Source organism: Mycteria americana, chromosome 7, assembly GCF_035582795.1.
Source record: "Mycteria americana isolate JAX WOST 10 ecotype Jacksonville Zoo and Gardens chromosome 7, USCA_MyAme_1.0, whole genome shotgun sequence".
Lineage (NCBI taxonomy): Eukaryota > Metazoa > Chordata > Aves > Ciconiiformes > Ciconiidae > Mycteria > Mycteria americana.
Window position 1 is genome coordinate 28,509,156 of NC_134371.1, and position 23,391 is coordinate 28,532,546.

The following is a 23,391-nucleotide window of genomic DNA, read 5'->3' on the forward strand; positions in this document are numbered from 1 at the left end:
TCGAAATGAGCTGAACTGTATCCTGAGAGAGGTGGGGAAGGAAGAAGAAATCTTGCTATGCAAGATCTAATCTGCAGATATACCTATACTTTGTAGTATATCTATACATAAAATAGTGATTAGGTTCTTCTGAAAACATCTGTCTCTTTTCAGTCAATCTAAATGTTTATATGTTTTTTTGAGCAAAATTCTTATTAAAATAAAGACTCTTAGAGCAGTAAATGAGCTTTTAATGTCGCAAATGCGAATGATTGCTTGATCATATGGGGACAAGACTCATCATGCTAGTGTAACTATCCTAGTTGGTGGAATTGCATTAGGGATTAATTTGGCCCATTTAATTTAGCTAGAGATTTATTTTAAAGGATGTGGAAGGGGGAAGGGAGGAAACAGGGTTAACAGAAATTGCCTGGGGAAATTAAAACCAAATGTCCGTATGTTTGTATCTTATAAGCAGCCACAGAAAACAGAGAATGTAGTGTGTATTGCTCAGCTCATTAATCACAGCCTTTGCTACATTTCCATTTTAAACCCTCAAGTTTTTTCCTCTAAAAAAACCAACGCAGTGAAGCATGTCTGTTTGCAGCATGTGTTTGTGTATTATACCAACAATATTAATTTATTTAGCAATACAGTGTTCTGGGTCTATAAATATATTAACAGACACCTAAACTTTTAGGTTGCATTACAATGGGTCTTCTCACTGACCAGCTATCCGTGACACTCGCAAGGCTCACTTGTGCCAGGTTTTGTGAGAAAACAGTGATTATCTCTTCCTTTTAGGAAAGAGCATGTAGAGTATGGCAGGGGAGATGTTTGGAATGGTTATATTGAAGATGAACTTGATCACACTGAGCTGAGCAGGACCTGCAAGGCTCAAGACTGTTGCTTAGTTTTTAACATTATCAAAATCCAGCTTTCTTTCCATTCTCTCTTCTCTGCATTTCTTAAGTGAAATGGTTAAGGAAAAGGTCGGCTTGCTCATGAAGTCATGAATACAAGGTGCCAGAGTTATTTCCAAACTAGAAGTTTGTTCTTGTACTAAAAATGTATGACTTGCCATTCTTCCCATTTTGGTAGACAGAGGTCATTTTAGATAGAAAGCGCTTCTTTATTTTAGTCTAGTTGCACAAAGAGTAGAGCACTCACTCCCTTACAGGCACTGGGGGATTTTATAGGGTATAAAATTGGGGAGGAGTGGATGGTGAATGCAGGAGGCCAGAATTTGGGGTTCTTGTTTGGTCCTTCAAAAGTCCATCCTTTATTTGATGTCGGAAGACAATAGTTTGGATACCAATTTTTGTACAACTGTGTCCATACCTTGGACGCTGTGATCAATACCTGCATGAGGCTTTCATTTCTGGGCAAATATCATTTATAATCAAGTGATTGACATTGTAATCACAGTAAGCTTCTTTTGGCTTGCTAGGGGCACAGCGTTCTCCTGGCCTTTCTTGGATGATAATAATCCTGTTAGCTCTTGTAGCTCCCAGGAAATATAGGATCATATTGTATATCAGACCTTTTCCATCCCATGGTTGTAGAGTTTGCACATCAACGCATCTTCTCCTGATTAGGAATTTCTGTTCAGAAAGGTAACAAAACTAAATATATACCTTGATCTGTTTTCTTTCCTAGCAGGAGCTTCAGAACAGGTTTAAGAGCCCTGTTTCCTAGACAGGATAAACTTCTGCTGTTTCTCTCCGGGATGCATCAATCCTAGAACTGCCACATGAAGTTTAACCTACAGTGGTGGTGAACTGCTGTTCATTTTGAAGGGTTGCAGGTGCTATATGTATCGCTAGGAAAGTATCATCCTTTCCATCCTAACTCTTTGAAATCTCTTGCTTCATGTTGCTCTTTTTGAAAATAAGATCAGTAGAAAACAGTCAGGACACAGGGACAGTCATAGGCACTGCATACAATTCTGTTGTCTGTTTTGTTTCCCCCACATTAGGAGTTTACTTAATAATAAGCCAAGGGATTAGAAAAAGGCCACTGCAGTGCCAGCAGCTGCTGCTGGAAATGAATTGGAGAAATCCTTTTTACAAGGACATCTTTATTAAATGAGTTTAATTGTACTCTGAACTTCACCTGCAGAAATTACCTTGGCTAGAATCAGAAGGGAAGCCCTAGTCTGGCCTCCTGAACAGCTCAGGCCAGGCAGCATTATCCACAGCCCTAACCAGAGGAGAAGAGTGTCAAGTCTGCACTGCTGAGTGCCTGACCATTATGGCAGTGTTACTTGTGACAGGTCAGAGGAGGTCAGGGAGATAACAAGGGCAGGAAACACAGCAGAGGTGGGAGACTTCAGCTACCCATGTTGATTGAGCAGATCCCATGCTGGGAGATGAGGTCATTGTCTTTAGTTGCAGCTGAATACGGTTCTGTAGGGCAGCTGGTTGCAAAACCCTTGAGAGAGGATGCAGTCTTTGGCTGAACAATATGCAGGGTCTGGCTCAAAACCTTACAGGTGACGATCTGCTCTACCAATGACCATTAAGTGCATAGAGTTATTGCCTCTGCAAGAGCAAAACCCAATTCACCAGTTTTGTTCTGTCTGAGAAGAGGCACTAAATAAAAATGGGGATGTTCCCCTAACAGAAGCATGAAGTCATATCTCAATGAGGTAGATAAAAGGGATCGTATTCCAGCAGAGGAAACATTAAAATGTGATAAAGCAGGTCAAAGAAGAATTTCAGGAGCAATAAGTAAAAAGCAACAAAATATTTCTTCAAACACATGCAGAGAAGGTCTATAGGACAGATAGATGATCAGCATCTAAAAAGACCACTCAGAGACCATAAGGTTTCATTGAAGAAAGTAGGTGAGTTCTTTGTACCTCTTTGCCATAGAATTGCTGAAGAGGTGTCTGTGCTGGAATCTTTCTTCACAGGGGTCTTTGATAGTCTAATTTATACTGAAGCATCAGTTAGAGTATGTTGTGGAACAAATGAAATGCCTACTAACAGACCTCCAGCACCAGTAACTAGTAGAAACAGCATAATTTTTCTCTTAAAACCAGAATTTTTACTTCTGTATTAAGGATAAAAGACAACACACAATTGAATAAGAAACTCTTCTTTCCATCCAAACTTCTGGGCTAGAATTTGACTTGAGTCTTCTGTGCCTTTTTTATTCCAGAGAAGGCATTAACCAAGACCTGATACACTTACCACCCTGCATTACTGAGCAGTTCATTGAGCTGCTGTGTCAGTACAGCCCAGACCAGGTTTTGGAGACGCTTAAAGTCCTGGAATACTGCAGACTGGAAGAAACTATCCAGGTAGGGAAGACATGTATAAGGACAGGTGCTAGGGGAAGCATTCAAATCAGCTCCTACCTCTTTAAAGTACTGTAAATGTACTCTAGCCTAGGTTGTGGATTAGTTCCTGGGTACTCTTCCAATCCATTTCCTACACTGTTTCTCCCCTCGAGCTGCTTAACTGCTCTCCTGCAGCATGGTTAGCAATATTTAATATACTGATTCTGAACTTAGTCTCAGGGCTAATAAGAAAAGGCCATTAGTCCACTGAAGCTACTGAGTAACTGCAGAATGCAGATTGGCTGTGTTAATGTTGATTAATATGTTGAAGGTATATGAAATTATGGGCCTGGGGTTTTTGGAAAGCAACACTGCCAAAATTTGACTAGTGCTGGGAGAGCGAGTATTTCTTCCCTTTGTGAAAATTTTAACAATAATCTGTCCTTGATCTTGATTTATAGATTTATTTTTATTTAAAGATTTTAATGCTGATGGTGGCAATACTGCAAGTTGAGAAACAAACACATTATAGCCAGTGGTGGGGGGAAGTAGCAGCGCTCAGACTTGGGTAACGTGCTTGGGAACACATGGAGACACAATCCTTTCTGACCATCTGGTCATCGTTGTCTTGTGGAGTAAACTAACACTGGCAGATTTCTTAAGATAGATGTTCACCTTTTTTTTGTTTTTAACTCAGATAACCCAGAAACATCAGCTCCATGAAGCTTCTTCATATTTACTGGAGAAGAAGGGAGATATCCATGGTGCCTTTCTGGTTATGCTTGAGGTACAGTACACTGAAATCCTGAATGTGGCATTTTTGCCATGCCAGTGTGGCATGACATGCCATCAGCATGATGGCGTATGTTAAGGTTTGATATTGTCATTGCTTCTCAATTTGTTTCCACTAGAATCCATGGAAGCATTTAGCTTCTGTCAAATAACAATATGTGGTCTGCAGACTCAGCAGATCAGTATATTTTTCTAGCATGTCTGCAAACACCTAGTAGATAATAGATGCTGAAATTTGTTTTTCTTAATCAAAAATCATCTTTCAGCTCCTGTTTTCCTTTCCATATTTGGAAATAAATTTATCCTATGTTAGTCATATTGGGAAAGAAAATGAGGATAAGCCTTTGTAACCATACCTTTTAAAAACAATTCTATCAAGATTATGAAAGTTTACTGTTCTGAGTTCTCTCTTTTGTTTCAGCGATTGCAGAGCAAGTTGCTGATGCTTACGCAAGATGATGAAAGTAAGAGTTATCAAGTTAAATTCCATTTTCTATTAAAAAGAGATAAACACAAAAATGTAAAGTGCATATGTCTGACACCTGGCATAATGAGATCCTCTTTCAGGTTTCTAGGTATTGTGGTGACATTTTTAAAATTTATATTCACATGGCTGTGGTAGTTATTCTGATGACACTTCCTTACTCCGTTGCTCTGATCTCTAGCAAGATCAGAGTAAACAAAATGTGATGGATTTTTGTGTGTGTGGTCATCTGCCCTGTTAGCTCTTTTGATTGTGACTGGTACTCTTACTGGCTTACCAGACACGTTTCCTATGTTAGAATCCATTCAAACTCATTACTGAGCCTTAGCAGGCATTATATATGAACAGTGATGAGAGACATCTGGAAGTAGCTTTTTTTGAAGCAAACTTCTCAGAGAAGTAAGAATGTTCTGCCTGCAGAAAATGAGTATATGCACAGGTGTACTGTTCACTAGCCCAAGGACTTATGGACACCTAATTAAATGCAGTGCTCATATTTTTTACTTCATTGTATCCTAAACCACAGCTAAGATCTTCCTTATTTGATTACATGAAATGTTTTATATGCCCAATTTATTGTGCTATTCAGGAAAAGTGCCAAAAATCAGGACCTGTCTTTATAATTTAGTTGCTTGCTGCAGTGAACAGATTTTAGAACAACAACATGATTTTATTTTGCAGAATGATTGGGAGTTAACATATGTAATGGGTTTTATAATTGCAATTTGTTTTTTCCCCAAAAAACTTAGGCTCAGCTGAACTCCCCTTGCTAGAAAACATTGAAGATACTTTAATGAAAACAATTGCCCTTTGCCAGAGGAATTCACACAATTTAGACCAGCAACAGCGAGAGGTAAGGTAATTAAAAAATGTATCACTAAAATCAACAAAGGCCTCTGCATCTCCTGAAACTTTCTCTTCACATGCTTCTTCCTTTCCCCATCTATTAGATACTGATACGTCTCAAGCAGTCATTGTTTTCCTCTGCCTTGTGTTCTTGCAGTGGTTCAGGCTTCAGACCCACAAAAGAGAAATCCTCACTTGTAAGGATGAAGCACAAAATAAAGTGCATACCAGCAGTGGAGAAGCAGATGAGACAACACCCTTTCCCCCATTTTTATCTCCAGTTGAAATTTTGGCTTGAATGTCAATCAGACACTAAAGAAGGCATAGTAAGGTTTGAGCCAACTTTATGGTGGCACAAAGCTGATGCTGCTGTCACTGTGGCTGCAGAATATTGCTGTCCTGATTATGTTCACATATCCTGAATTTAATGTCAGCCTGGTCTTTGAGAGGTGGAGACAACACAGCTTGCTTGAGCTCTTGAGAGAGAACTTGGTTTGCCTGTCTCCTTGTACAGAGGTTGCATTTCCATTTTGCCAACATCAGTAATGTAAAAGGCATCTTTACTCATAAGATTATGCATAACTTACATAACTGAACTCAAAACTGAGAACGTTGTTCCCATGTCTGAAGAAGTGGCATGTCTGGAAGTCAAGAATTCTGTAATTTCTTCTGAGCACTGTCCAGTGTATGAGGTGACCTGCTTGGTTTCTTCTCTTAAATGATCTTACTGTGCAACAGATAGCTGCTGTGTTTTATTGAAGAGATGTCTGTGTGCACACCCTGAGTGCTTGTGGCCTGCCTGCCTAATTGGATAGATTTGAGTTAGTGTTTGCTCTCACTCTGGGTCCTGTTCCACCTGCTGGAATTGCTTTGTTGATGCCCAAGTAAGAATTGAGACTGGTCACGAAATGAAGGACCAGCTTCCCCAGTACAATATTATGTGAATTTTCACAGCTCCTGTATACCGCCTGGAGAATTTAGATGCCCCTTTCCAGTTGGGATCCATTTACTGTGCTACCTGTTATGTAAGCAGTCTCTATACCAGAGTTTGCATCTCACATGGAGAAGTAGTTGGGGACTGAATGAAGTAAAAGTAGATTCTTACTTTGTCACAATTCCAGTAAAGAAACGAGTGAGAATGGAGAAGAGGGGAGCAACAGGAGCCAAAGGTCTTCTGTGCTCAGAGCCCAATGAAATAGTATCTTAGTCTAAGATATGAGCAATCTAGACTGAAAGCAGATCCGTAAGTGCTTTGGTCTGAGGTTATTCTAACGTGTTTCAGTTCTGTTCTATTGCAGTAATGAGAAATGTAGTTCTGTTCTTCAGAATATGGAAGTGAGTCTTTGGAAATCGACTCTGACATTGGTCACAGCTCATTTTTAGTACTGCCACGTTCTTACTTTTTTTTTCCTCACATTCAATTATTTCAGGCCCTCTGGTTTCCCCTGCTGGAGGCTATGATGTCCCCACAGAAATTATCTGGTTCTTCACAGTGTCGATACTCCGAATGTGAGTAGTTTGGCCTTTGTGACCCCAAATATTAATCAAAATCTGTGTGCTGTCTCTCCTCCTCTACTGAACGAATAAAAGAAAGGCAGTTTTGTTAATTCCTAAATTTGCTGCTCCTGCAGTACATCTGAACTGCAATGGCTGTAGGACTGAGCTCAGGTTGGGTGTGTGGTAGGCTGCAGCTGTCAGGTACTTTTTTTTTTTTTTAAGTCCTGAGTGGAAGAGGAACCCTACCACAGCCTCTGCTCATAAGCTGGATGGTCTCTATGAAAAAGCCAAGGTGCACAGCATGTACAAAGGCTTTCTAGGTTGTAAGTAGGTTGCAGTCTGCACTTTGGGAACTTCTGACATAATACACTGTCATCTTCCATGTCTAGCCTTTTTGTACGCTTATCCCTGCACCTGTCTATTGTATATAAAATCAGTAGAACTTGAATACACTAGCTAAATTCTCTACTCCGGTTCTAGTGCCCTGAATCTATTGTGGGTGTCAGCAGCACATCTTGAAAAGCCTCCCTTTATGGGAGACCTAAGACTAGTTAAAAAGGGGCTTTAGATATTGTGGTCTTGGGACAGAATAATGTCTTTTGGTCCATTCCAGCCCTGTGCTCCACAGTTATTGTAGTTGTGCATGGATTGCAACATATTACAAGTGTGGTGGTGATCATGCTGTCTGTCTTCCCTCTATTTCTTTCCTTCCAGTGACTATTAGCTGTATCTGGACTGCTGGGGATAGTCTTGCAGAGATCAGTAACCCAAAAATATAAATCACCTCTCTTCCCTCAACTCATCTTTTCCTCTAAATTCAGAATGTCCCCTAGAATATCCATTCTGGGGAGCTGATGCCTGCAGAAAAGTAATCATCTGAAGTGATACCAGAAATGATGAGAGGATAATACACTTGGATCCTGCATAACTATTTTGTTTTCATTCCTAATGTGCATACTTCCCCAACTGCTCTAACTAGCTAATTATCCCCACAAAGAAGCTGAATTGCTGGGTCCAGGCATATCTCAATATTGGCTCTTACTTTGGGGAACTGGGGATCAAGGAACAAGTTTCATGCAAAGGTTAATGCTAGGAATTTTTAGAGTCTGTGGGACTATAACATGGACAAGGCATTCACATTATTTTTTGGTAGCAGTAGGAAAAGTGAATGACAGTGCTACAAAGTAAGTCTCAAAATGTGAACCTTTACTGTAGGTAGGGTGTGGGAGGGGAAGGGAGAGGCATCATGATATTAAAAACTTTAAAATATACTTTCCGATACAAAAAGCTCTGTGTGCTTAGTGCAAAACATGTGCAGAAGAAAAAAATAAAAAGACTGTTTTCAAACTAGAAAACATGAACTGAAATAAAACTCTCTTAATCTGAAAGATTGATCTCTCCTTACTCCTTGAATCGTAATGAACTGCTGGTGGCTTTTATGTTTGATATTTCAGCTTTGAAGAGTTTGACAATGCAAGTGCTGAACAACATGGCTGCATTTATCGGTCTTCCTTCAATCCTGCAGAGAATTCTACAGGTGAGTTTCTGAAGAGAAGAAGCTTTTACCAAGCTTTGCCGCTCAGTTATTGGGAAGAGCTGAACACGTTCCTGATGTGATAGCAATTTCCATGTCATTAAAGGCCAGATTAGCTAATTGTCTGGTTCGAAATATTTCAGTAAGAGTTCAGTTAGTGAGATATAAGTTGGAAAAGCTGATAGAATGACCTGGAAGACTTGACGCTCTGAGGAGACATGTGGGAACACATAGACCCGTGAGAAGATAATTGAGGTAATTTCTGCAAACCAAATAAAATATTATCTCAAAGGTTGCAATTACTTTGAACTGAAACTTAGCAGTTTTAGGGGCAAAGCCACTATGAATTTCTCAAAACTTGGAACTAAATTTGTTGAAAGCCATTTAGCTAAGGCTCTGGGATGCACAGTTGTGAAAACACTAAAGCAAAGTTTTTAGGCTGTGGAGAAAGAGATCAAGACTGGGCCATTTTGACTGATGGTGCAATGTATTATTTTAGAGATGTTTGTTAGTAAGCAGCAAACATCTTGCAGAAGAGCTGATTTCAAAACGGGACCTTGGGTTGAGTGATCACAAGCAGATCTGATTTGTTAATTTGCAAAATAGACAAAAGACGAGGTTGGGATTTAATAGCAAACCTTGAGCAATGCAGAAAATGAATTAGAGAAATTGTCTGCATTGTGGAGTGGAATGATTGAAGGGTTGAGAAAGTGTTGAATTACTCTTCAGGGTTTCTATTCCAGATGAGAGAAGAAAATGTAGAAAAGGGCTTACAGGCTTCACAGGGTGAACACGCACGTCTAGCAACCTATTAGTTTGATCTTAGTATTATGCACAATCTTGGATTTTGGAAAAAATCATAATTAAAGACAGTGAAAAATGTTGTAAAAGAGTGGATATAAAGCATGATCAAATGAAATATGGTTTTATCAAAGGTAGAAAGTGTCAAGCAAACTTAATGCCTCTTCAATAACTTATTTCATATAGTTTTAACGAGGGCATTAGATATAGTTTCCTATTGAGCTTTGTTTGATGTTTAATGTAGGCAGGAAATGATACAGAAGCTGTGAATTAATAAGTGGGGAGGTTTACAGGGAGGCTTTCCTGGGTTATGTTGAGAATTACCAGGACGGGGTGAGAGGCAAACCAGTGACCACTGTAAAGATAACACAGCTGGGAGGTATTACAGTGTGGAGGAAGAACCTGTTCTCCCTTGGGAAAAATAGAAATTCTTGTTTGCAGTCTTCAAATATTTCATCCCATTTCTGTTCTTACAGACTCTTTTAGCAGAAATAGAAAAACCCTTTTCTAGAGACTGGCATTCATGTCCTGGAGGCAACAGATGAGTGAAATGTATTTGTCAGCTGCACAGGGAAGTGGTTGGTGTCATGGCACTATTGCAAAGGATAATGGGATGCTTACGGTGCATCAGGTGAAGTACTTTTACTAGGGACAGAAATGTGTAAGGCATTATTTAAAGCAGCATGTGCAACTCTGGTCACTGGGTTTGGAGGCAGGGGGAAATTGCTCCTGCTCGTTCCATTTCCCTGGTCAGCCTTACAAATTCAGTCTGACAAAATAGAGATTTTAAAAGGCAAATGTTTTTGTACAATTAGAGCAAAAAATGGGGAGAGATGATGACTTCTTAAAAGGCATTTGAGAGAAGGACTGAATTCCCAGGTAAAGAACATTAGTATCAGAACCTCATAAAATAGGAGTAGTAATTGGTACCTTGTAGCTCAGAAACAGGTGTAGGGAAAATAGTGTCATAAAACTCATTAGAAGATCCTATGGAAGGGAAGGTGGTATTTATTTACAGGATCTCTAAATAAGTTGACTTTGCCTCTTAACATTCATTCTTTTATAGATTTCATTCACTCACTTGCACTCACGTATTTGCAAACACCTAAGATGTATAGGAATGAGTGATCTGACCTGGATCATTTTTGGGTGGTAGAGAGGGTGTCAGCCCCTTACTGCATCTCTGGGATTCCTCTGATTGATGATGACAGCTTAGGTTTGGACAGCTTAGTTATGTTCTTTAGAAGTTGCTGGCTGTTATAAGGTGGATTTTTGCCTCTGAATCTCACTTAAGCTTCCGTAAACCATAGGCCACTTTTGCTTGTGTGTTTATAGCTGTGTTGTATTAAGCTGTTGCTTCAGGCTTGCACCGGATGCCTGTGGGAGGTTTTCTTTGGGTTTTATTTTGGTGCACAGCTTGGCCGTTGGAAGAATGTTGCTTTGAATTCAGCTGGGAAGATGATGTCGGGAATGGCAATGAGTATGTCTTACTGCGTGGCCACGTCTTTGAGTGCCCAGCTCAAATGTTCAGGGGTTCTGAACCCTTGCCATGTTTGGGATCAGGAAAGAAACTCCCCCTGTGTCAGACAGCGGGGAGCACTGGATTTTTTTGCCTCCCTGTGTAGTGTGACCTGTCATCTGCTTCCTTGGATTACCTGGGAATGCCATTTAAGAGCCCTGTGAGGAAGAATCACAACATGGCATGCAAACATCATGTTTCCCCAGAACACTCTGTCTCAACAGCTTTCTCAGCTAGAAAGATCTCTATTTCATTAGCCCTGGGCGAGTATTCCTTTTGCAAAGCTGTGTCGTTGCTCTTTGAAGCTATGTAAAATTCTAAACCCTGGTGCCAAACCATTTTGTCTTGGCTCTGAGCAGTATGTAGGGCCTCGTTCAAAATGTGCTTGATGTTCCACTTTAACTGTGACCATAAGTAAATTCTTAAACCAGCTCTTCTGGGCCCTGGAGAACATACAGCCTTTCCCAAGCCCTCAAAATATTTCTGTGAAACCCAGAATTATAAGCGGTGCTTGTCTGAAGTGCCCTCAAAAGCTGTTCCAACAGAGGACAAGTCTTGGTGGTAGAACATAGATGCACTGGAGCTGCAGGTCTGGAAGGCAGAACAGCTGCCCAGGAATTAACTGGGGGATTTTTTGTAAGGTGGGTGACATCAATAAACTGAGGTAGATTATCTTGCCTTTCTGAAAAGGAATTAGAGTATTCCAATTGTAGTGGACTGTTTTTCTTCCTCTTCTGGGCTTAACTGCTTACAGATTATACCTTATGCAAATGTTAACTTTGCAACCAAAATGCTTTGCTAAAGGGCACCTTGCCAAAGGGCTATGACCAGACTCCACAGCTTTCACAGAAAATAGGTAGGCTCCTGGCATCTGCCTATTACAGCATATTGATTCAACTTTATATAATTGAAGTCATATGAAATAACAATTGATATATTTATGTTCTTGCTCATCCTTAATAATGTTGTAAAGTTATTTATTAAATAGGAAGTCTGAAATAACTGTATTAGGAGAGGTACTAGAGGAATCCTCTTGAGCATTACAAAAAATTCCATGTCATTAAGGATGTGGATGCTGTCTGAAGAGGGCTGAAAGGTTGAATATTAATTCCCTTACAAAGCTGTAATCCTTCATGAATGTTTTGTAAGTAGATGCAGCTGATGCCTCCTACAAAATGGAGAACTGGAGAAGCCAGAAATTTAAAATCTACCTGTAAGAACCCCAAAGTGGAGAAGAAGGAGTCTCTAAAAACTGTTCCAGAGTGGAAGCAGAAAGATCCAGAAAGCCTTTGCTTGAATTTTTTCCACCCCTCCTTAGGGCTCTGCCTGTTTTTTTCTTTCCAGTCCTGAAGGTCATCTCTGGGATTAGTTTTATGTACAATAGTTGCTCTGTCCCCTTGCAGATGGGACAAGCTGCAAGTGAATGCGTTTTCTGAGTTCATAGTGCATTTATTAGCACAGTTCTGTAAGCGTTGTTAGCAAAGAAAGTGCTATTTCCTGGGCCTGGGAAGACATTGGAAATGGAAGAGACAGAACTGGCTGAAAGTCTGTATGAGCATCTCTGGCTTGCATCTGGATACCTGCCAGCTTTTCCTGATCTGTTTGTTGGTAGCAGCACTGGGCAGTGAATGTGGCTTTGGCTTACCATGCTGAGCGTTGCCATGTCCCGAGGGAAATACCAGCCTGGAAACAGTAGCTGTGATCTGTTCCTGGCTTGGTGCTAGTGACTGTTATTAATGTGCCATCCCGTACAGTGTATTTGGAGCATGCATAAATTCCAAGCTGAGGCAAATTTTATAAGGTGGAATTAATGACACATTCCTCCATAAAAGTAATTGATCTCACAAGGCACTGTAAATTTTGTGGGGGCTGAAACCAGCAAATTGGAAGAAAGCATAACTTGCTGGAAAGGTGAAATTACAGCTCTGGATTTCATGCTCAAGGCAGGTAGACAGCTGCAAGCCAGGCCTGTGAAGCACTGTCTAATGGTTGCCAGCAGGAAATGTGCATGAACTTCACCATTTGCACTTGACTGCCAGGCTTGGTATAAGGCTTTGCTAGACCACATGCCTCCTCTCTGGAGAAAGTCTATTCTCTTCCTACCTGCCATTTTTTTAGAGATCATCAAGTGTGACTTGAGAAAAAATGAGCAACTGAAAGTTGGCCCTCAGACTCGCATTCCTCCTCTGCAAAGCTGTAGGTGGCTCTTTTATTATCCTCTCTTCTTCATATCTCCTCTTCCTCCTCTCTCTCTATCCAGACAAGAAACAAGTTGCTTTGCAAGTCTCCACTTGCAGCTTGGGAAGTGTGAGTTGCTATATGTACATGGTTGCATCTGTACAGTTTGTGAGTTACTTGTTTGGGTTTCCTTAGCCGTATACTTGAGTGCTTTACAAAAGTGAGTATCTGGTGGATACAAAAATAACTTGCTCTATGTTATGGATCACGTACATGCTGCACTGGAAGTCCCAAGTTCCCTGTTGCCCTCCATAATTCATATGGTGACTCAGTGTAGTGTACTTTCTATGCTGTTGCTTTTAAATTATGCATGCAGAAAGAAAACTTAGTGTGGTTTGGGGCTGTACTGTTCACCTAGCAAAAAAGTAGCCTCTGCAGCATGTAAAGCTCTTCTGTATATTCCAAATCTACAGCTGGTTTTGACTCAAGTACTATTACTCAGTGCTGTTTTTATTTAAGCTTGAACGTTGGCGTTTCTGCCTGTCACATTTCCTCTGAAGACCGTTGTTCAAAAATTGCCTGACTTGCTTTCTGTAGCTGTTTTGGTGATCTCTCTGGGTATCTTGCCATGTAACTTCCATGCTACTTTAGTCGTCTTTGTCAACTTGCTTTTTCAGTCTTGATTCTCCTTTCTCTCCCTTGCTCTCAGTCCCAGCATGGAATCAGCCTTGCTCCTACTCCTTTTCTCATTCATCTCATCCAGAGCTTGTTCATCCAGCTCCAGTTTCCACTGTGTCTCCATCATTTTTCTACTTTCTAGGTTAGTTTCCTTTTCACGTCTTGCCAGTCTATCTATTTTTGCCAATGTCTTGTCCATTCCACCAGTCGGCTTCTCTCAGCTTCCAGCAGGCTTTCCCCAGTATCCTTCCACTGCCTCCCAGCAGGGCAAAATGCTTTCTTCTATGTCCAATGTAATGACTCTCTGTCAACCTTGGGGATTTGTGTGTTACACAAAGATGAATTCCCCTGATCCTCTTTTGAGGCATTCCTGAATAGACTTGTTCTGATTATAGGCACACATTGCTGGTGCCAGTTTGGGGTGTGGAGGGCACAGCCTTGCTCTTTTGCAGATCACGCTGTCTGGGCCACAGAGACAGAACCGAAGCTGGCCTGCATGGTGTGGATCACACCACTGTGGTAGCCAGTAGGAGATCCTGCTACTAACCTGACTCTTCTTCCTTGCTTCCCGTTTATGTTAAAGACACAAAAACTGGCTGGATCCCAGCTGGTTAGCCAACAGCTTGCAGGGCATCTTCTTTAGTGACATCTCACTGTGTTGCATTCTAGTCTGATGATGCTGCTGCTGCAAAGACAAGTAGGAGGAAGCTGTGTTCCTGGCACCTGCATGTTGGAAGTGGTGCTATGTTGCATGTTGGCACGGGCAGGGCACTTCTGCAACTGCATGGAGAGGTCTTTCAGGGTCAGTTCTGCCCAGGAGACGCTAGTGCTGGTGGCTGCTAGTGCTTGTGGCCAAGAGGAGCTCTCAGCAAACTCTCACCATGGTGGTTGTTGGGCAGAGGTATTTCCTGGCTTGATCCAGTGCACCCATGAGCAGGAGCCTGCTCTCTTGTGCAATGGGGCCTGGCAGGAGGGAAGGACGTTGCAGAAGTCTCTCCCCTCTTCTAGTGCTTTGCCCATCTCTGCCTGTTTGAGAGGCTTTGTACTGTCATGGAGAGCAGCTCCCAAAGGACACCTTGCTAAGCTCACCCCAGAACAGGGAGATGCATCCTAGGCCAGGGTTCCTGTCCTGCACCGAGCGATGCTTGAGAGGGTGCCAGAGTGGGTGTGGAGGAGAAGGGGATGTTTGGTTTGGAGCAGGCCTAAGGAAGCTGGTTGAGCTGCACCAGTGCAATGACTTGTACCACAACCCTTCACTTGTGCTGCTGGGACACGGAAATAAAGCTGCTCAGGGCGTATGGAAATCATCCATGCAGCAACAGGAGAGCCCTGCATCCCTGTTCCCTAGATGATGTTCTGTCATCTGGAATGTGAGACCAGGATTGACCGGGATTTCTGCATACTGCTGTGCAGTTGCACAGCCTGCTGGATCTGTGCACTTTCAACTTGCAGCTGAGGGGGTGTTGAATGAGCTTGGGAGTGACCTGTGGATGCACAGAGACTGAGGAGTGAATTACACTCTGACCTGGGCAAAAGCACACTGGCAGTGTGGTGCCTGGAGCCCTGCAGGCAGCCCAGGAGCTCCCTGACCAGCAGACCCCTGTAGCAGTTGGTGTCAGGCGACACCGCAGACAGAGTTGATTCCTCCTGTGTTGCTGCAGGGTGTTTTCTGCTGTTTTCTTTGATATTCCTCAAGTGCATTCTCCAGTCAGCTGTTGCATCTCCTGAATGAAGTTTCCAAGGTCACATTTGAAGTCTTTTGACCCGAGCACAGTAATTAGTATTGATGTTGGCATCTACTCAGTTTTGCCGGTTACCAATTTTCCCATCAATACATAGGATTATTCTGCTGTCCTTGTGCATGTACAGCATCTTTAAATCTGGAGTCATAACTTCTGTTTGTGATGCCAATCTGGAGGGGAAAAAAAATGATTAAAAAAAAGCCAGAATGGTCATATCCTGTGATTCAGCTGCAGCTTTTCATTTCTTCATACAGGATCCAGTTTATGGAAAAGGGAAACTTGGAGAAATTCAAGGACTTGTCCTGGGAATGCTAGATACTTTTAACTATGAACAGGTAAGTTGCATGCATTTCTGTTCTGTCCGCTGCTGTATACAGGGATTACTCTTGGCTATCAAGCCTACTCCTCTCTCATTTGCCATTTCTCTCTGCAGGGCAAAGTAAATGGACATGCAAGTGATGTATATTTGTGTGATCAGGGGAAGGGGAGTGAGTTTGTATTGCTCACAGGCAGATTGCAAGTGAAGGGACTGACAGGTACATGGTGATGTGAACACCTCTGTAGTTCAGTTTTATGTTAAATGTACTGGAAGGATAAACATCTGCTTTTTTCCCAGCTCATCCTGCAGTTAGGGATTCAAAGGCACAAACCCAGTATGTTTTGTCTTTTTTTGTGGTTTTAGGTAAGTCCCTTTTAAATTAGGGTCTTTTGTCACTTCCTAATGGTAATGCTGCACTTCCTTTGTCACCTGATGAGATTTCACCTTTATCTCACTCCTTTCTCTGTCCAGTCTCAAATCCTAGCCAGTTTCCAAACTTCAACAGTTTTCTACAACTCATTTTCCCCAAAACAGAATGCGTAGTCTTCCTCCAAACTCACCCTCCCTCGTTCTGCCTACCATATGGCACTATCATCCTAGCTACTGCTCAGGCCTCCATGCAGCACCATCCAATTTAAAAATAAAGTGGGAAATAGCTTTACTGTAGGGGGCTGAACATAAAGAGCCATTATCTCTGTTTGGGTTCTTGGTAAAGGTCTGCTCTGACCAGCGCAGGTCCTCTGTCATTGCCTGGCAGTTGTCTGGTACAGGCTGTATGTCACATCTGGAGTAAGCCAGATGCGAACCCCTGGTGCAACCTCTGCAGCCTTTTGTGAGTTGCTGCTACAGAGCATTGATAGATCACGGACCAGAGCACCTATGCCTGATACCTGTTGTTGCTGAAAGAAGCACTGACCGCTAAAAACTAAGAGTATTTTGCTTTTGGTTCTTCAGAAATGGAAATCTCAGTTGGGAAGAACTAGCAGATGGGAGGTTCAGTGGTTTTTTTCATATTTTAATTGCGATAGTGCATTTGGGCTTTGATTTTTATCAGCACGTTTCTCCTAAAATGGGGGATGCAAGCAGTAGCTTACCAGCTAGAGGGAAAAAAAGGGGAGTCTGGTATGGATGGTGACAAAGTGGGCCTACCATGTCTCTTTTAATGCTCTTTGATAAAAATCAATAAAGGCCTTATCTATTTAAGAGTGAAAAGGTATTGCTTCCATTAACATGTGATGAAAGGATAAGTATTTTGAGGGCAGTGGCTAGAAATGTAAAGATAAGCAATTTTGTTGGGTTGGTTTTGCTCTTAGTAATCTGCTAAGCTGCTTGCTGTGAAGAATTGATCAGTATGGAGTTTCTGCAGTCTGGAGATGACAAAATGACCTAGTTATTCTGTATATTGTCTTCCACACAGACTCTTTTAGAGACAACTACGAATCTTTTAAACCATGATCTCCACTGGTCCCTGTGTAACCTAAGAGCTTCTGTCACTAGAGGGCTTACCCCAAAGCAGGATTACTGCTGCATTTGTCTACAGCAGTACAAAAGAAGGCAAGAAACTGCTGATGAGATCATTGTTTTCAGGTAAAGTTAAGGGGTAGGGTCACAGCTGTGATCAAGTTAGTAGTTTTAAAAGGGAAAAAAAAAGAAAAAGAAAAAAAAAGGTACTGGTCTTTGACTTGCGCAAGTAATCATATGTATTCCTGTGAGCATGTATCCCTGCTCCCTTGCACTGTAAAAGGGCTGGGTAATCAAACCCATCAGAGCCAGCCTTCTTTGCACGCGGCCAGCTCTGTCTCGGCTGGAAAGAATTTCCTTACAATTCTGTGAGAGCTGTTCAGTAAGCTGTCAGTTTATCTGTCATCTCTCCCAGCAATGCAGTTTGTGCAATTGCAGCACCATGGGTTCATTTGCCTGTATTTGTATATCTCAGATCTACTGCAGTTCTGACTACGTACTCTGTTGGCATCTCCAATATTCCTGTCTGTGACCATGTGGCTGTAAAATAAGACAAGATCATTATTACCTTAGTATTTTGATCTGTAGCTGTACCAGCAAATGGGCATCTACTGTTATTTTTGCAAGTCTAGAAATACTACAGAAGGGTGTGGAGGTACGAAGGGAGCATATACACTGCTGATCTGTATTTACAGATAAGCAGCCTTGTTTTCCATTGGCCAGCAATTTCCCCTCCAAAGTGTAGAGCTGTCAGGCTGTGTTACCCGGCTTTCAAGCACCTAGCAGAATTTTTCTCTTTACAGCTGTGGCCACTTGTACCATTCGCTGTGTCTGCTGAGTAAAGAGTGTGGGACAGTAACTAAAGGCCTGATGAGGTGGATGTGCTATAAATGCAACTCAAGTAACAAGGGAGGAAAACTGAGCGAGAACTTATCAGAGCTAAAAAAAGGAAGTGGAGCATCCTTGGCACAGGTAAGGTTTGTGAGGCAGTTTCTCTTCAAGTAAACTTTGAGCAGTGCTTATAGACTTCATCACTTTGTTCTCATGTGTCTTTGCTTCCAGACAAGCCCATGATCAGTAACTGTCAAACAGTATCAGCAGCTAACTAGTCACGTTTATGAGTGTCATTTTGTTTTGGTGTGGCTATACGGAACTGTGGAAGTAATGGAAATGTGTTCATCCAGAAGGTCTGGGAACTGCTAGCCAGCGTGAGGGGAAGCTGGATACTTGCAGCTGATTGCCTCCTAGATGACATCCACCGCTTTGCCTTGTTTGTGAGAGCCTGGAATGGGCAGGGGGACAGTTCCTTTCAAACTATTTTTAGGTGTATTTTATGTAAAACTTGTATTAAAAGCTGGCATGTTCCCTGTGGCTGGATCATGGAGCCTCCATTCTTCCTAACAGATAACCTGGCTCTGGGTAAAAGATCTGGAATTGATTTGACTCACTAAGTGCTTGCACAATGTTTTAAGAAGCTTGCATGTAAACAAGACCGATGCAGCTGGATTTGGGTGAGAGAACAGATAATTAGTTTGTATTTATTGTCAGTATGTGTGTGCAAGAAGTTTCACCATCCCTATTTCAAACAGAAGTCCAGTCTCAATATGTATGCTTCTCTCTTTTCCCTGGCACTGTGGATTGTAAGCAAAAATGGCAGGTAGCTTGTTGGGATGTCTTTTAGGGATATTGCACCATGGGGAGCTGAACTCTGCTGCCCCTGTTCCAGTGAAGGCAGTCACTGCTGAGGGTTTGTTCCTAAATGCCTCAAGGTACTTTGTGCATTTGTCACTGCACAGATGCATGCAAAGCAACGTTTTTCCACTTCTGAAACCAAAGTAATTCAATCTTGGAGTACGTTTTTATAGTAGTACTTTAGTTTTCTTCTAGCAGATTATTTCAATTTCTGCCAAATCAATTCCGATCAAAAGATAGCTAACAGCATTAGTCAACTTCCATCAGCTTCTGTATTAACAAAAAAAGAAGCTTCCTGCTTGAAGGGAGACTTGGGGGGAAAGTAATCTCTGAGGAATCTATGGAGCACAGTGCAATCTTTGCAGTCAAATTGTGTTAGTTTCTTATATGGTGACAGAAAGAAAAGCTTTCCCAGGAGATTGTAAATCGACTGTGGTCCAAACAGTGTGTTTACAAATGCTTGTCATTTTGTGTACTGTCCTGCTACAGTGAAATATGGATACTGGCTCTGAAGTTAGGCAGATTCAGAAGCCCCATATTTTACCCTCTATGCTTCTGCTCCAAAGGAATGTGTGCAAATGGGTGTGACAGACCACGTTTAACTTTAAAAGCAAAGGCAAAATTAAGTACTAAAACTACATTCATCATTAAAGTGCCTGACATTTTATACCAGTGCCTTATAACTTGGTTATCACTGGATTTCTCATGAGCTAGTCAGTCAGAGAACCCCTGTGTCTCCCCTTTAATACCAGTCTGGAGATACACCGTAGCACAATGAAGCGGAAAATGCTCCAGATGACATGGGAATGATCAGGGCAGGGAGGAGAAGATGCTTCCCTTTTTTTAACTGATCTGTCTGTAAAAGCCAGGGGCTGGCTGGGACTCAGGGCTTACAGGGAGATGTGGAGAGACTGGATGGGGAAGAAAAGGGGTTACAGCATGGATCATCTAGTGCTAGCTAGAAAATTTCCATGCCAGACCATCTGAGAGTGCTGGATGCTCCCCTGCTGTCTGTCATGTGCTCTTGGCAGAGAAGCCCATCGCTTCCTGCTCTGCACACAGCCGGCCCAGCAGAGCTTGGCTCTGGCTCATCAGAGCCTGAGCACTGCTTCAAGCCCCCCCACCTCCTCCTCCTGATGTCCCAGATCCTCTCCAAGTTTGTGATGTTCCTCATATATTTAAATTATAATATTTAACTGTTGTACTCATATGTGATTAAACTGTTGCGCAGTCAGATCTTTAAAAAGCTGAATATATTTAGACTTGGCAAAAGACTGTAAAATCTCTAGCTTCTCCAGGAAGTTTGTTTGCTTAACAATTGCCACTCAGTAGTGTTAATTAACCCTGTGAGGTAACGATTCATCTGGCCAGGCAGTACTCTGAGCTACAGAACAGACTACTTCTGGCGGAAGTGCTGGGAATGCGAAGTGGAGGAGATGGATGTACCTATTGCCTGGCTCCACTGGAGCCAAAAGCAGAAGGGCGAGGAGGGTTACCTGGAGCACAGAAGTGCTTCCTGGAGGCAGGCTGGTGCATGCCGGTATGGCAGGGTTTGGTCTTGTGCAGCCGCAAGAAAATTTAAGCAGAGAATTAAGCATGAAAACAGCTAAGCTCCCCATGCTTGTTTTGACATGACAGTGGTCTGTGCAGAATTGAGGTCTGTTTGAAAGGTGCATTTTGTACAGTAGCCTGGCAGATGATGCGTGATGCTTGAGAGAGGAGGTGCGGGCAAGCAAAGGGACTGAAGGAAGGGGGAGACTTGTAGGGGTCCCCCCCCCACCCTGAGCCACATTCATGTGTTCCCAAGGGTCCTTCTCAGCCTGGGTCCAAGATAGCAGTGGTCACTGGTCTCTGGTGCCACCCCAGGCGCAGAAGGGATTTATTTCTGTTTGTCACAAGGTTTGTTTAGCCTTTTGGTGCTGCAGTTCTCTGGTGAAGGGCTTCTCTGCATTCCCTCTCAACTCTGCTGACACCGGGCAGACCCAGAGGTCTCTGTTGATCAAGCTGCTCTTGCTTCCGCAGCTGGTGTTTCTGCAAACAATGAACAGGAAATCCCAGAGGGAGGTTATGCTAACACAGTTGTGCTTCCAGCCTTGCCTTTCCTAGACCCTGGAGAGCCAGCTCCAAAGCTTCTGGGACATTTTGCATATATATCTGTGGGGAGGGTATTTCTTTGCAACCACTTTGAAGACCCTGAAAGCTTATTCCATCTCTTGGCAAAATCTAATGTGGGTTTTTTTTCCCATAGTGAAATCTTCAGTTTAGGTATTTATTTGCTTAGCAAGCCTTGAATTGGGAATAGATTCATACTGAGAAATGCCACTGAGCATCTGGAGTGCATTTCATAGTACCAATTCTGCTCTGTTGAAACAAAGACTGTCAGTTTAAATTTTGCAATGTTGTTGAGATTTATATGTGAAACGACAGCCCAACAGACACTGTTTTCTCTGTCCCTGCTTTGCATGCATGACTTCTGTAGCAATCGCCTTGAAATTGGGGGAGGTGGAGACATGGCACAAGCCAGCACTGAACCATTATTGAATCTGGTGACAGCACTTATTTAAATGGAGCCTTGCTGTGATGAGGGCTTGAGACATTCTGCCCCAGTGAAGGGCAATAGTGAGAGAAGGGCAAAGGGGCTTTTCCTCTGCTTTTGCTACCACAAGTTTGTGCTTTCTGTGTTTACCCCTGGGAAGACAGCAAGACTTAGGGGATATCTTCTGTGTCTAAACTGATCATCTTTCCTGTCCTCCTTACCTTATATTGTACCATAAATGAGTGTTAAAAGAAATGAAACCTTGTGTGTTTCTGGTGTTTTTTAAATCTGATTTAAAACTTGCAATGCTTTTTTTGCATTGTGGTGTTTGAAGTTAACTGAGACATATTAGGTGAAAGCACAGTAGCTGGGCTTCTGCCTAAATACGTAAGTGAAATAGTCCTGATACCTTAGTCATTGATCTCCAAAACTAATTTGCCTTGTTACAGTGAGCTAGTTTGTGTTTTCCATTTACTCTGCCAGCCTACATACTAGGGATCAGGGAGAGGAACACAGTCTTGACTCTCGGGCCATAAGCTCTGCAGAAAATGCCATGAACCCCTAAGCTGACATGCTCTGGTTATTCCATGTTTGAGAATGCGTGTGAGTTCTCAGGGCACCATTGTTAGAGCTGTCCAGATGGCAAATATGTTTTGTTCAGGAGTTTAATCCTGTCAAGTCACGCCAGGACAGACAACGAATGTGATCTGTAGTTAATCCAGTTTGTCAGACTCTACCTTTGAGCTCTGTTCTGCAGCCTGCCACCAGCGTCCCTCTTTGCAACACAGACTTCCATCCAGCTTGGAGCTTCTTGGCCAACTTCCACCTGTGAGGTGTTGGTACCATACTGTATCACTTAACTGAGATGTTAAACATCCCTCTGCAGCAAGTCTGTGTGTTTTCTATTGGGTAAGAATGAAGGTTTAGGACATTTTTTTTGCCAATACTTATTTTAGAGCTAGACAAATGTTACATGAACTCCATCAATCGGTAGAAAGAGCCAATTTTACTGTTTTCAGTGTAATGGTGACCATCAGTTATTAGCTTGACTCCCACCAATATAAAAATTTTCCAAGGGCTTTATAACTTTGAAAATATCCAGGCGTGATTTTTTTCCCCCAAAAGACACCAAACAGACAATTAGCATTTTATACAGTTATGAGATTGTGCATTCTCCTCTGTAGAGAATATTCCCACATAGGTATTAACTGAGAAAATGCCCGGTCCTTTAGCTTTGGGGTTGTTTTTGGTGGTAGATTCCTTAACAACTTCAACAATGCGTAGGAAATCCATGTGAGGAAGGAACTGGAGACACTTTGTACCATTGGCTTCTCATCAGCGGAACATCTGTGTTTTAAGATTTCTTGTAATATATTGGAAACAAAAGTGATTTAGCTAGAAGAAAACCCAGTGTGGGAGTCTGAACTAGCAGCTAGAGGAGGACTGGCACCAAAGCTAAAACTGAAAATAAAATACAAATTTAAAAACACTAATTTCAAAAACATAATTATCCTTTAGCAGCTTTTAAATCAAAATTTACTATTTTCTTGGACTTTTCATAGGTTAGTTTATTCTGTTGGGGTTTTATTTGAGAAAATCAGACTGAATTGTAATTTTTTCCCCTGGCCTTCATATATAGCAATCTGTAGCCTGGCAGAAGTTTCCTCTCGCTGCCTGCAATGTAAAGTCTTGCACTCTGGGACCTGTGAGAGGCTAACACGAAGCTGGGACAGCTGATTTCAGACTGCCTGAAGTGAAGACCAGCAAGACTAGGATCCTAGGATCACCTGGGGAAGTGTTGTGTCCTGGTTAAGAGAAAAGATGGCAAAATTTCAGTACGTAATCTTGGCTTTAGTTTACATCTCAATTTCAGAGAAACTACTCTCACGGTTTGATGAAAATTTCCTCCCTTTTAATAAAACATTTCATATCTAGGAAGATCTGTAGAACAGACTCATTTAAATACAGTGACAGATGCTGGGCTGTTGCAACCTGTTGATATTCCCACAAACTGCATCAGTCCCTGTTGCCAATAGTTATGTGTAGT

The 23,391-nt window shown here is 42.1% G+C and overlaps 2 protein-coding genes across 7 annotated transcripts in view; one reads left to right on the forward strand and one right to left on the reverse strand.

The window, feature by feature from the left end:
* VPS8 (VPS8 subunit of CORVET complex) overlaps positions 1 to 23,391 on the forward strand; it is an 89,433-nt gene that overhangs the window by 57,943 nt on the left and 8,099 nt on the right. For 4 of the 6 annotated variants that reach the window (XM_075507598.1, XM_075507594.1, XM_075507596.1 and 1 more), the window contains 9 exons: positions 3,145 to 3,286; positions 3,963 to 4,052; positions 4,479 to 4,521; positions 5,291 to 5,394; positions 6,818 to 6,896; positions 8,339 to 8,421; positions 15,591 to 15,671; positions 17,073 to 17,242; positions 17,920 to 18,088. In XM_075507598.1, the coding sequence (XP_075363713.1) occupies positions 3,145 to 3,286; positions 3,963 to 4,052; positions 4,479 to 4,521; positions 5,291 to 5,394; positions 6,818 to 6,896; positions 8,339 to 8,421; positions 15,591 to 15,671; positions 17,073 to 17,242; positions 17,920 to 18,088 (961 nt within the window). Of the gene's footprint in view, positions 1 to 3,144; positions 3,287 to 3,962; positions 4,053 to 4,478; positions 4,522 to 5,290; positions 5,395 to 6,817; positions 6,897 to 8,338; positions 8,422 to 15,590; positions 15,672 to 17,072; positions 17,243 to 17,919; positions 18,089 to 18,520; positions 18,643 to 23,391 lie in introns of those variants that run through there. The other 2 variants (XM_075507597.1, XM_075507599.1) reach the window with 2 other exon arrangements.
* The window catches only part of C7H3orf70 (chromosome 7 C3orf70 homolog), a 34,000-nt gene continuing 31,189 nt past the window's right edge, over positions 20,581 to 23,391 (reverse strand). The window contains exon 4 of the transcript XR_012776475.1: positions 20,581 to 20,839. The gene's annotated coding sequence lies outside the window, so the exon portion shown is untranslated. The remainder of the gene's footprint in view (positions 20,840 to 23,391) is intronic.